Genomic DNA, 13,741 nt, shown 5'->3' with positions numbered 1-13,741 from the left:
TCAACGTTTCGGGTTGAATCCCTGCATCAGGACCCGAAACGTCGACAATTCCTTTCATTCCACAGATGCTGGTCACTCACCGAGTTCCTCCAGCAGATTGTTTCTCTAAGCTGGAAAACTGAAATAAAAACAAAGTGCAGGAAATAGTCAGCAGATTGACAGGATTAATGAACTCCCATCAATAACTTGAAATATTTACTGTTTTTCTCTTTCTCTCTCTCCATGGATACACACTGACCTTTAGAGTGTTTCCAGCATTAGATAAGAGAAGATAAGATCTTTATTAGTCACATTTACATCGAAACACACAGTGAAATGCATCTTTTGTGTAGAGTGTTCTGGGGACAGCCCGCAAGTGTCACCACACTTCTGGCGCCAACATAGCACGCTCACAACTTCCTAACCCGTACGTCTTTGGAATGTGGGAGGAAACCGGAGCACCCGGAGGAAACCCACGCAGATACGGGGAGAACGTACAAACTCCTTACAGACAGTGGCCGGAATTGAACCTGGGTCGCTGGCGCTGTAAAGTGTTATGCTAACCACTACACTACCGTGCCTGCCTTAATGCTTCAAAGTGATTGTGTTACAAGTGGGCGGAGGAGACCAGACGCTTTATTATGATCTAAATTGGTTTAAGAATAAGCCAATGTCAAACAAGGGGTCCAAGGGCTGAGGGTGTCGGCTCAAAGAACCAAACCCTGGAACAACAGCTGCAGAGAGATGGCTTCAGTTGTAATGGTGCTTCCTTCATCAGTAAACCTCACGCCGTACAGGCAGTGTTTGACAGTTGCTAAGCCACTGTGATTTACTACATTGTTTAAATAGGCATGTGAGCATCATTAAGAATGTTGTCGCAGCTGCCAGGCTCAATTGCTCCTGACAATTCTGGCCTGTCTAACCCAGCTACAATGCATTGATATGATGAGTGTCCTCTAGCAACAAAAGCTAAATCTCCAAATTATTGAACGGTTATTGAAACGGACTATTGAACGGCTCCCTTATACGATGAGATGGACTCTGACCTCACAATCTACCTCGTTATCACCTTACACCTTATAGTCTACCTGCACTGCACTTCCTCTGTAGCTGTGACACTTTACTCTGTACTGTTATTGTTTTTACCTGTACTACCTCAATGCACTCTGTACTAACTCAGTGTGTAATGAATTGACCTGTATGAACGGTTTGCAAGACAAGTTTTTCACTGTACCTCGGTACAAGTGACAATAATAAACCAATACCAAATCTCTTGAAGTTTTGCAACCACTGAGTAAAAGGAACAGCTTTTTCCCCTCTCCTGACACCTTGTGGATGAAGGATAAGACTGTGTGCTCTGAATGTGATGTTACGCATTCAAGTTCAGATTTTTCTTAACTATTTCTCACAGATTGCTGTGGTTTTAACTGACTCCATAGGGCCATACAGCATAGAATTAGGCCCTTCAGCCCACTCACTTCATGTCAACCAACAACCATCCATTTACATTAATTCTACACTGGCCTCATTTTTATCCTCCCCACATTCCCACCAACTCCCCCCAGATTCTACCACCCACCCTCACACTGGGGGAAATTTACAGTGGCCAGTTCTACCACTCACATGTCTTTGAGAGGTGGGAGGAAGCCAAAGCACCTGGAGGAGACCCACACCGTCACAGGGAGTACGTCCAAACTCGACATCCGAGGACTGAGCCCAGCTTGCAGCAGCTGTGAGGCAGTGGTTCACTAGCTGTGCCACCCAAGCACAGAACACCGAGCTTTTAAAAGTTGCGTAAATTATTATTTCAGCATAAGCGAAAGAGACTTCCTTGTCCTGTGTTACGGTGGATGTGTCCACACACACTTAGTTGGCACTTGGTTGATCTTTGTCATGCTGAGGACTGGCTTATGAGAACTGCATTTGATCACAGCTTGAACATCACCCTGCAGGATTTACATTTTCATTATTTTCCCTTGGTGCTGCTTGTGAAATGCTTACGAAGACTGATGGTGAATCCCGTTAGTTTGTGGGATGTGTTGGTCAGTGACTTGATGGTGGTGAGGAAACGTGGAGTGTAATGGGTGGAACTGGGGAGGGAAACAAAAGGTGCTTCTGATTATGTGCAAGGACGTTAAGAGCTTGCTGAAGGAATGATTAAGGCAATGCAAGAATTCGTCTGTAAACTTAACGATTACTGGTATCTTAAACTCTGGAAGTTGAGGCAGTTCTTGAGTGAAACACCAGTTGTTGCTCCTTATGCTTATGATGTTTGTACCTGAAGTTATTGGCAGGGACGTGAGACGGAATGGGAGTGCACGATATGTGTGAGCAACCTGTACAGACTGGGCTCCATCACTGGATTTTCCAATTTCAGGTTACCTGCGCCCTCTGTCTCCCCCTCTCTGTCCCTCTCTCTGTCTCTCTCTCTCTGCCTCTCTCTCTGTCTCTCTATGTCCCTCTCTCTCTGTCCCTCTCTCTCTGTCCCTCTCGCTCTGTCTCTCTGTCCCTCTCCCTCTGTCTCTCTGTCCCTCTCTCTCTCTGTCTCTCTCTCTGCCTCTCTCTCTGCCTCTCTCTCTCTGTCTCTCCATGTCCCTCTCTCTCTGTCCCTCTCTCTCTGTCCCTCTCCCTCTGTCTCTCTGTCCCTCTCCCTCTGTCTCTCTGTCCCTCTCTCTCTCTGTCTCTCTCTCTGCCTCTCTCTCTGCCTCTCTCTCTGTCTCTCCATGTCCCTCTCTCTCTGTCCCTCTCTCTCTGTCCCTCTCGCTCTGTCTCTCTGTCCCTCTCCCTCTGTCTCTCTGTCCCTCTCTCTCTCTGTCTCTCTCTCTGCCTCTCTCTCTGCCTCTCTCTCTCTGTCTCTCCATGTCCCTCTCTCTCTGTCCCTCTCTCTCTGTCCCTCTCTCTCTGTCCCTCTCCCTCTGTCTCTCTGTCCCTCTCCCTCTGTCTCTCTGTCCCTCTCTCTCTGTCTCTCTCTCTGCCTCTCTCTCTGCCTCTCTCTCTGTCTCTCCATGTCCCTCTCTCTCTGTCCCTCTCTCTCTGTCCCTCTCCCTCTGTCTCTCTGTCCCTCTCCCTCTGTCTCTCTGTCCCTCTCTCTCTCTGTCTCTCTCTCTGCCTCTCTCTCTGCCTCTCTCTCTCTGTCTCTCCATGTCCCTCTCTCTCTGTCCCTCTCCCTCTGTCTCTCTGTCCCTCTCTCTCTCTCTCTCTCTCTGCCTCTCTCTGCCTCTCTCTCTGTCTCTCCATGTCCCTCTCTCTCTGTCCCTCTCTCTCTGTCCCTCTCCCTCTGTCTCTCTGTCCCTCTCCCTCTGTCTCTCTGTCCCTCTCTCTCTCTGTCTCTCTCTCTGCCTCTCTCTCTGCCTCTCTCTCTCTGTCTCTCCATGTCCCTCTCTCTCTGTCCCTCTCTCTCTGTCTCTCTCTCTGCCTCTCTCTCTGCCTCTCTCTCTGTCTCTCCATGTCCCTCTCTCTCTGTCCCTCTCTCTCTGTCCCTCTCCCTCTGTCTCTCTGTCCCTCTCTCTCTCTGTCTCTCTCTCTGCCTCTCTCTCTGCCTCTCTCTCTGTCTCTCCATGTCCCTCTCTCTCTGTCCCTCTCTCTCTGTCCCTCTCCCTCTGTCTCTCTGTCCCTCTCTCTCTCTGTCTCTCTCTGATCCACCCAGGTTCTCTCAACCCCCTTTTTCCAAGCTTCCAGCCCTGCATCACCCAGTTTTGTTCCCCTCCCCACCTGGTTGCACCTGCCTATCACCCCCAAACTTAACCCACTGGGTCTCCTATCCCCTCCCTCAGTGATTCCATCCTGCCCCTCATTCTCCCCCATCTGGTTCCACTGCCACCTTCCTTACTTATGAGATTCCAGCATCTGCAGCCTCTTAGACAACAGGACATAGGAGCAGAATTAGGCCATTCAGCCCATCCAGTCTGCTCGCCATTCAATCATGGCTGATTTTCTTTCCAACTCCATTCTCCTGCCTTCTCCCCATAATCCTTAACCCCCTTACTAATCAAGAACCTATCAACCTCTGCGTTAAATACACCCAATGACGGACTCCGATGCCCTCTGTGGTAACATACCACGGATTCACCACCCTCTGGGTGAAGAAGTTCCACATCATCTCAGTTTTAAAGGGATGTCTTTTTATTTTGAGGCTGTGCCTTTGGATCTCAGGCTCTCCTACTAATGGAAACATCCTCTCCACGTCCACTCTATCCAGGCCTTTCAGTATTTGGTAGGTTTCAATGAGATCCCCCCTCATCCTTCTGAACTCCATTGAGTGCAGACCCAGAGCCATTAAGCACGCGTCTTGTGTCTCCATATCACCTTCCAGCCTCTGCCTCTACCTCCACCCTCCCCTGCCCCACACCTGGCTCCATCTGCCCTCCCCCCCCCCCCCCCCTTTTTACTCCTTACCTATTTCTATCACCCACCAGCCACTGTCTGCCGACTCCACCCCTCCCTCTTCCCTCTCTGCCCTTAGTGCTGATGCAGGGTCCCAACCTGAAATATCGACCATCCCTTTCCCTCCCCCACAGGGCAGCTGCCTGACCCGCTGAGTTCCTCCAGCGGCTTGTTTTTTGCTCCAGAGTACGTCTGCAATCTCTTGTGTCTCCAATAAATTTCTAAGGCTGCAGAATTTAAAAGTTGTTCAGGAACCAAAAAGTAAACAATGAATGTTATCCTGATTCACACATTTGGGAAATATGCTCTCCTCAAATCCAACCTGACAAGCTATGCATCTTGTCTATGCACAATTTAAAAATGTACCCTGTCTTTGCAAAAGTGGATATTATTAATCTTCGGTGTTGATTTATGGACAATGCTTTATTTACTACCATTGGAGAGGAGGTACAGGAGCCTGAAGACCCACACTCAATGATTCAGAAACAGCTTCTTCCCCTCCACCGTCAGATTTCTGAATGGTCCATGAATTCTACCTCATTATTTCTCTTTTTTTTGCACGATTTATTTGTTTTTGTAATTTATAGTAGTTTCATGTCTTTGCACTGTACTGCTGCCGCAACACAACAAAGTTCACGTCATCTAAGTTGGTGATAATAAATCTGATTCTGAAAACCCTAAAACTTTGTAAACTCTCAGCAGATCAGACAGTGGACCATTTTGGGCTGTCGTTCAGTTGTCAGGACTCTTGACTCAGTTTGGCCCATAACCCTCTAAACCTTTCCTATCCATGTACCTGTTCAAATGTCTTTTAAATGCTGTAATTGTACCCACCTCTACCACTTCCTTTTCCAAGTCCATAGATCCCATAAAGTTGCTGCACAAGTTGATAGGTTGGTTAAGAAGGTGTATGGTGTGCTGGCCTTCATTAATCGGGGATTGAGTTCAAGAGCCACGAGGTAATGTTGCAGCTCTACAAAACTCTGGTTAGACCACACTTAGAGTATTGTGTTCAGTTCTGGTTGCCTCATTATAGGAAGGATGTGGAAGCTTTAGAGAGGGTGCAGAGGAGATTTACCAGGATGCTGCCTGGATTGGAGAACATGTCCTTTGAGGAGAGGCTGAGCGAGCTAGTGCTTTTCTCATTGGAGCGACAGAGGATGAGAGGTGACTTGATAGAGGTGTATAAGATTATGAGGGGCATAGATAGACTGGACAACTAGCACCTTTTTCCCAGGACGGCAATGGCCAATACCAGAGGACATCCGTTTAAGGTGCGTGGAGGAAAGTTTAGGGGAGATGTCAGAGGTAGTTTTTTTTACACAGAGAGTGGTGGGTGCCTGGAACGCACTGCCGGGGGTGGGGGTAGAGGCTGATACAGTAGGAACATCTAAAAGACTCTTAGATAGGCACATGGATGTATGTAGAATGGAGGGTTATGGGCTGTGTAGGAGAGAAGGGTTAGGTTGATGGTAGGGTAGGTTTATATAGGTCGGCACAACATTGTGGGCTGAAGAGCCTTACTGTGCTGTACCGTTCTATGCTCCTCTGGCACTTCTTTGTCATTATCACGTTGCTGTTTATGGGATCTTGCTATGTACAATTGGCTGCTGCTTTTCGGTGATTACTCTTCCAGAAGTACTGAATTGGGGCCGGAAAGCCCACTGGGAGGGTGACAAAAAGCGCTCCAAGAACAAAGGTCTCAATTGTGTCATCCTCCGGCTGTCGCACGTCCCACAACGGCCACCAGAGGGTGGCAGTGGCACTGCCCTGGTTCACGCTCTGGCCCTTATACCAGGAGATGTGCCACAGACACACCGTCCACCCTATTGCTGACGACGAACTGAATATTCCAAGCATGAATTAGAAAATCATTTTGCTTCCAGAAACTATCAATGCATTGGCCATTTTCTTTTGGTTTGAAGGACATGAGACTCACGGCTTATAGTTGTGCATCAATATTCCGTCATCTTCGTTTTCCAACAGAACTTTTAGTTCAGTTAACTTGTTTCAGTTGTTTTGATTGTGACTTTAAACTTTAAAAACCATTTACTTTATACTTTAAACACCATTTCGCTATTTTAATGCAATGTTATGAAAGGAACTATTTTAAAAACTTGTTACTCACAAGGCAGATTGCATGGAGATATCACTGAAGATCTGTGTGTAGGGCACCAATATTTTCCAGGAGTTTTCAGCATAAAGTGTACCCCAGATGCAAACCTCAGCCAATGTTGAAAGGTTTTACACCTTGCATGTTCCATCGCTGCATCCTGACGGGAGAATGAGCTGTAAACAATGCGTGGCGGGTGAACCCTAACATTTCTGATGTTAGCTGCCCATCCCTCCGTGCAGAGACGGAGAGGCCGTGGCTTGCAACACTTGTGTCTCAATTACCCACTGCCCAATACCTTCCGGATAAACACCGCCCGCAGCTCGCTGTGTCCACCGGTTTAGAGAGTGCGGACATCCCGGGGAATGGGACAGTCGCTGTTTCCTGCATTTCACTGTTGTCAGGCTGTTAAACGTAAATTAAATGCGGGATTTCCCCCCAGTGCTGAGACATTGGATGCAACTAGTTCGCGTTAATTTCAAATTGGGGCATTTGGGGGAGGAGTTGACGATGTGAAATTCCGGACCCCTTCCCCTCTCTCTCTGACCGGCTCCACACCACCGGGCACAGACAGACTTGTCACGGCCGTCTCATATTCACCGATCTGTGTTCAGCTTTCGAAACAGGACCGGTGAAAGGCAGGGGCAAAAATCAAACATTCCGGGGAGAGGACGTGGATACGTGGAAACGGTACATTTTAATCCTGCATTTTTCAAAAAAATATATACTTTATTCAGTAAAATAGACCCAAAATAATTACACGCCTCTTCACACCATTAAATCACACACTCATTTTCTATTTGAAGAATTACGGGCGCATCCAGCATAAACAAACTACAACCTCAAAGGGAATCATTTGGGGTTTTTCCCCCTCAAATGCAGCAAGGGGGGGGCTGAACCGGTTTATAAAGGGGGGGGGAGGAGGGTCTTAAAATATATAAATTCACTGGGTAGGAAATTGGAACGAGAACCCAGCAAATCTGGCGCTGCGTCAGTAATGCGAGCCGCAGACGCTGTTGGTTGGCGGAGGGAGGGGGGGGGGGGGGGGAAGAGAGGCGGGGGGCGGGGGGGGGGGGGGACGGTCTGTCCATCTGTGTCTGTCGGCTCCGCCTTCGACACAGGCAAATAACAGAGCTACACCTGGGGATCGCCGACGGCTCTCTTGTGGCGGGAGCTGTCACCGAGAGCGCCTGTGGAAACTCACCCCCTCCTCCTCTCTTCCCCAGCCCGGGCTCGGCGCAGCAGTCAAGAGCTCCCCATCTATAAATACTCCTGCAAATAAGGCAGGCGGCCGCCAGAAAGAAGGGGGAACAGTTCGGAGGACTATTCTTCTCTGGATTATAACCCCGATTGAAGGGAATTTGCGCTGGGAGATTATTAATCGAATCTTGCGTCACTGACAGCTCGGCGGAGATTCCTCCTTGAACCAGGGAAGCATTTCGGCCGGAGAAAAGGAAAGGCTGGTTATCTTCTACCCCTCCCTCCCCACCCCCCTCCCCACCACCATTCCCTCCCTCCCTCCCTCCCTCCCCCCCCCCGCTCTTCGGCCCCTCTTGTGCCGGCTAGCATGGCTTTGAGCCGGGTGGAGAGGCGCGGCTGCCTCCCCCTCTGCCCTCTTCCCCCATGTTAACCATGGTCCATGCGAACGCGTCCTCGAACCGAGACTCCGCCGTGTTGAACATGGACCCTGTCATCATCCCCATCGACGCCGAGATGATCTGCGACAGCAACGACCAGCGCATGTGGTGGGCCTTCCTCGCCTCGTCCATGGTCACCTTCTTCGGGGGGCTCTTCATCATCCTGGTGTGGAGGACCATCCAGTACCTGTGGGCTGTCTGCTGTCACTGCGGCCTCAAGAACAAGGTAAAACCCCAGGGCTATCCGCTGTGCCTTTGGAGGAGGGAGGGAGGGGAGGAGGAGGAGGGAGGGGAGGTAGTCTTTGTGTTGGGAGGTCATGGATTGAGGGAACAGAGATGAGGTCTGGGGTCCAACACGCATGATCAGGTTGAACGGAGGGGGGAGAATTAAGGTGCCCACTTCTCCATTCCTCTGTGCAATGTACCCCAGAAGGTCACTCGGCCCATCAAGGCTGCCCTAGCATTCAATCTACCCAACCATCTCTGCATGCCCCTTGATTCAGCAGGTTGGTTGGTTTCTGGGACTGGTGGTGGGGGGGGGGGGGGGGGTGTAAATAAGAGGAATTAAAATTCTGGCCGGCCAGGAGGTGGGAATAAGAGGGAGAGTGTGTGTTGGGGTCGGTCACCTGCCAAGGCTTGCTGGCCCCCGCGGTGATGTGGCGGTGGGTGAGCCGGTGAATCATCCCGTGTGTGCGGGGTTGCGACAGAACCGGTGTCCCTGTGCCCCGCTCCCTCCTCTCCGGTGGAGCGCCCCACAAGTGAGGGGGATGTCCTGCGCTGAGTTCCTGAACGGATTCCGTGCCAAGGTGCTGCCTCCGACACCTCCAGGGACCCCCCTGGGGTCTTCTGGATGGTCGCGGGGTTTGCAGTGGTGTTTCGGTCTCTTCTGGAGGGGTTGGGATTGACCGACCTCCCGGCTGACCCAGTCACCGAGCTCGGCGTCCGCTGAGGAATTCAACCCAGCTTTGTGCGTTGGAGGTGAGCGATGCCCCCCTGGGTGAGGTTTCGGGAGAGCTCACTCACACCAAGGGTCCAGCCGGCCTGCTGTTTTGTTGCAAGGCAGCCATTCATTTGCAGGGATCGGCGAAGAATTCCTTGCATCTCCGTAGCGCCTGCCGCGTCCTTTGAGGAGGAAATGCCTGCGTTGCTGTAGCACCTGCCGCGTCCCATTCACGGGATGCCTCAAGGCAGTTTAAGAACTTTCCAGGTGTTGTCACCGGTGCAATAAACAAGGCGGCACAGTAAGATCCCACAAATTGCAACCCCAGGAAAACTGTTCGGAAACTTGGACCGAGGGAAAGGTACTGGGGGATAACTCTGTTTTTTACGGTGCTGCGGGGAGGGGGGGATCTTTCACTTCCACCTCAGGGACGGTAAGGGGCTCCGTTTTAGTATCAGGTTTGAAGGCTGCTCGTTGGGATGTGGGAGCACTCGGGGAAACCCACGCGGTCACAAGGAGAACCTAAAAACTCCACACAAACAGCGCCAGAGATCAGGATTGAACCTGGGTCACTGGCACAGCAAGGCAGGGGCTCTGTACTGCCCCACATCCTTGTATTCAAATCTCTGGTGTGGGGCTTGGATGTCATGTCCCTGGTGAATATTATTTGCTGAGATTTTGAAGCATAAACAGGATTCTTAAATCCTCCTGATATAACCAGGGTCAGAGTGACACATGGGGGCAGTGAGTCAGACCTTGGCTTTCATTAGTCGGCGTATTGAGTTCATGGGCTGCGAGGTGATGTTGCAGCTCGATAGAACTCTGGTCAGACCACACTTGGAGTATTGTGTTCAGTTCTGGTCACCTCATTATAGGAAGGATGTGGAAGCTTTAGAGAGGGTGCAGAGGAGATTTACCAGGATGTTGCCTGGATTGGAGAGCATGTCTTATGAGGGTAGGTTGAGCGAGCTCGGGCTTTTCACTTTGGAGAGAAGGAGGATGAGAGGGGACTTGATAGAGGTGCACAAGATGATAAGAGGCATAGATCAAGTGGACAGTCAGAGACTTTTTCCCAGGGCAACAATGGCTAACATGAGGGGACATGATTTTAAGGTGATTGGAGGAAGGTATAAGGGGCATGTCAGGGGTAAGTCTTTTTACACAGAGAGTGGTGGGTGCGTGGAACGCACTGCCGGCAGAGGTTGTGGGGGCAGATACATTAGGGACATTTAAGAGACTCTTAGATAGACACATGAATGGTAGAGAAATGGGGGGCTATGTGGGAGGGAAGGGTTAGATAGATCTTAGAGTAGGATAAATGTCGGCACAACTTTGTGGGCCGAAGGGCCTGTACTGCGCTGTTGTGTTCTATGTTTGCCCTGACATTTGACGAATAGGTGAGTGGAAGGGTGCAACTGTTCCTTCATATAGTGCATTTCAAAATTGCTTGGTCCTGCCCGAAAATCGGGGACACAAGAAACTGCAGATGCTTGAATCTGGAGCAAAAAAAAACAATTGCTGGTCCGGCAGCATCTGTGGAAGTCAGGGGACATCAGAGTCAGATCTAATATCACTAATTTGTACAATGTGAAATATGGTTTTTTGCGGCAGCAGCTACAGTGCAAAGGCATAAAAATGACTATAAATTATAAAAATAAATAGTGCAAAAAAAAGGAATAACGAGGTAGTGTTCATGGACCGTTCAGAAATCTGATGGCGGAGGGGAAGAAGCTGTTCCTGAGTCATTGGGTGTGGGTCATCAGGCTCCTGGTCCTCCTCGCTGATGGTACTAACTAGAAGAGGGCCTTAGTGATGGATGCTGCCTTCTTGAGGTACTGGCTCTTGAAGATATCCTCAGTGGTGTGGATGGTTGTGCCTGTGATGGAGCTGGCTGAGCCTACAACCCTCTGCAGTCAATGTTTCAGGTCGAAACTTTGCATCAGAACTGAGAGTTCCTCTTGGTTTCATGGTTAAATTTAAGGCTGTGTTGGCAATGCTCTTGCCAGGACAAGTGGAGATAATTGGGTGATTACCCTGTCAATCAAGCTTGGTGTCCATGCTGATTTTATTCCATAATTTATATCGAACTATTCTCCACTCTTTGCATTTTTTTTCCGGTGGAATTACCCTACTTTATTGGGAGAAATTGCGGTAGTTTACTCTACTCTTTAAACAGAATTTGTTCACTGGGTAAATTCCCTTTGAACCATAAACTGCCATGAATCCCATACCCCACCTACCTCCAATGCATTGGCTGATGCAATGTTGTCAGTAAAAAAGAATGCATGCACTTAAATGCAACACAAATTAACATCTCAGAATTCAGTAGGTCCAGTTTGGATCTGCGCTTAATGAGGTATATTGTGGGAAAGCGTTGCTGTTCATTATGAAAGGCAAGAGGAAAGACACAGTTGTCAGTTCGCAGCCCCTCACTTTGGCCCCTCTTGTGCCACCAAATGTGGCTTTTAGCTGAATGGAGAGGCACCTTTTTGTGTCAGTGGTATCACAAGTCATCAAAAGCAGACCAGTGAAAAATAAATTTTGGAAGAATGGCAGGTGGAGTCTTTTCTGTGAATGGTAAATAATCCAAGAGGTAAAATAAGAGCAACATCAATATTACTTGCATTCAGAGCACATTTAGCTGAGAGAGCTTGAATACTGGAATAATGGTGGCTGTTTAAGTCTGCAACATTTCTTTTAGTCTATTTAATTGCATTTGAAAAAACACTCAATACATGGCATTATAATGGATTGTGAAGTTAGCACACAAAATTAGTGAGCACAGTTGATTGGGACATTACGTTGTGTCAGCTGTACTTTTGCTTGTAAACCGTAGGCTTTCCTCTGTTCCAGAGCATGAGGATATTCCCACAACGATGGAGTATTCTGGCCGTGCTGCACATCAGTGACTCTGAGATGGAGTTGTACTACACAGAAACAGGCCCTTGAATCCACCATGTCCATGTTGACCATCAATTGTCCATCCACAGTCACCCCGTTTCCCAGCACACTTCAACACTGAGATATTGCCCTGGGAAATCCTGAACCTGACCCTGTAGGTTTGGGTGACGTTAAATGTTGCAAGGTGAAGAGTGTCCTGGCAATGTCCTCTTTCTAGTGCTACCATCCAAATCAGATTAATTTATTTCTGCCATTTGTGGGACATTGCATACCTAATTGGTGGTTGAGTTTGTGTTACAGCAGGGATTCTAATTTGCATTGTAAAGCTCAAGAGGTGTTTCTGAAATTTGCTGGGCTGTTGCATATGTGCAAGTCTGTCTTTTTTTTTGGGTTACGTAATTTCTGCTGGAGTTCATCAAGTAAAATAGAAAATCACAATAAATATATCCTCTCATTAACTCCTAAAAGAAAGAAAATCAAAGGTGCAAAAATGCTGGAAATACTCAGCAGGTCAAGGAGTGAGAAAGAGTTAACGTTTCAGATTATGTTTTCAGAAAAAAGTCATTGAGCTGAATCGTTGACTTTGTTCCTTCTCCATACATGCTGCCTGATCTACTGGGTATCTCTAGCTTTTTAATTTTTTTTAATTTCCTGAATTTAACATCTGTGGTTAGTTTCAATGCAGTGTAGGCAAACCTGTTGAGGTAGACTAACCCTTGGTCAGGGAGTGGATGAAGCACAGCTTGAAAAGGTTTCAAATTGCCAAAAAAGAAAGGAATATTTCGAGTTTGGTAACAGTTATTAACACTGAGAACTGTCAGGATAAATCAGGCTCAGGTCCGGGGGAGGAGAAAACACTCCCCAGTCCATATGGTTTGTCTGCAGCCTCTGACACGATGCGCTATTTCTGTTTGCCACTCTAGCCTTCTGTATGGCTTGATGTGTAAATCAGTGCTGAGCTGCTGCCAGCTCCGTATAATTTACTCCCACCTCCTAATATTGAAGAGTTTAGTTGCCACTCAGGTTCACCAGGTTCTGGGGGTTATGGGGGGGGCGGTGGAGGCAGTCTGACAGAAGATGCGCTGGTCTGACCAGACTAGATCTCATACCAGGGATGAGAAGCTGTTGCATTGAATTGTGGCTCCTTATCACTAATTCCCTCCAGGCCTAGAACTCCAGCCTTGGCCTCTATCACTCAGATCCTGTTTCTAATACTGTTGCCTCCCACCATGGGTAGCTCTTCACCTGTTTGGAACCATTGCCCTGAAACACCTTCCCTAACTCCCTCCACCTCCTCATATACCCTGAATTAATTTCCTAAGTATCCCTTTCTTAGTCAAGGTGCTCGATCTTCATTACACCTTTGACAAGCAAGTTAGGGTGTGATATAATGTGTTAATGAAAGTTGTTGCTTAAAACCACAGCAGAGCAGATTGTTTACCAGTTAACATGGCACGGCTGTTACAATTTAAGACAGATGTCTTTCTTCATCACGTGTACATCGAAACACACACTGAAATGCATCTTTTGCGTAGAGTGTTCTGGGGGCAGTCCGCAAGTGTCGCCACGCTTCTGGCACCAACATAGCATGCCCACAACTTCCTAACCCGTACGTCTTATGAATGTGGGAGGAAACCAGAGCACCCGGAGGAAACCCACACAGACATGGGGAGAACGTACAAACTCCTGACAGACAGCAGCCAGAATTGAACCTGGGTCGCTGGCACTGTAATAGTGTTACACTAACCGCTACACTACTCCACTGAATCAACACTATGGTTGATGTAG

At 48.5% G+C, this 13,741-nt stretch overlaps 1 protein-coding gene across 1 annotated transcript in view; it reads left to right on the top strand.

The window, feature by feature from the left end:
- Positions 1 to 7,587: 7,587 nt before the first annotated feature.
- LOC127584756 (calcium-activated potassium channel subunit alpha-1-like) overlaps positions 7,588 to 13,741 on the top strand; it is a 779,405-nt gene continuing 773,251 nt past the window's right edge. The window contains 1 exon segment of the mRNA XM_052041687.1: positions 7,588 to 8,338. Coding sequence (XP_051897647.1) covers positions 8,099 to 8,338 — 240 coding nt within the window. The 5' untranslated portion in view covers positions 7,588 to 8,098.

This window comes from Pristis pectinata, chromosome 30, assembly GCF_009764475.1.
Source record: "Pristis pectinata isolate sPriPec2 chromosome 30, sPriPec2.1.pri, whole genome shotgun sequence".
Classification (NCBI taxonomy): Eukaryota; Metazoa; Chordata; class Chondrichthyes; order Rhinopristiformes; family Pristidae; genus Pristis; species Pristis pectinata.
Note: the sequence above shows the minus strand (reverse complement) of the source record. Positions and strands in the feature narration are given on the sequence as shown.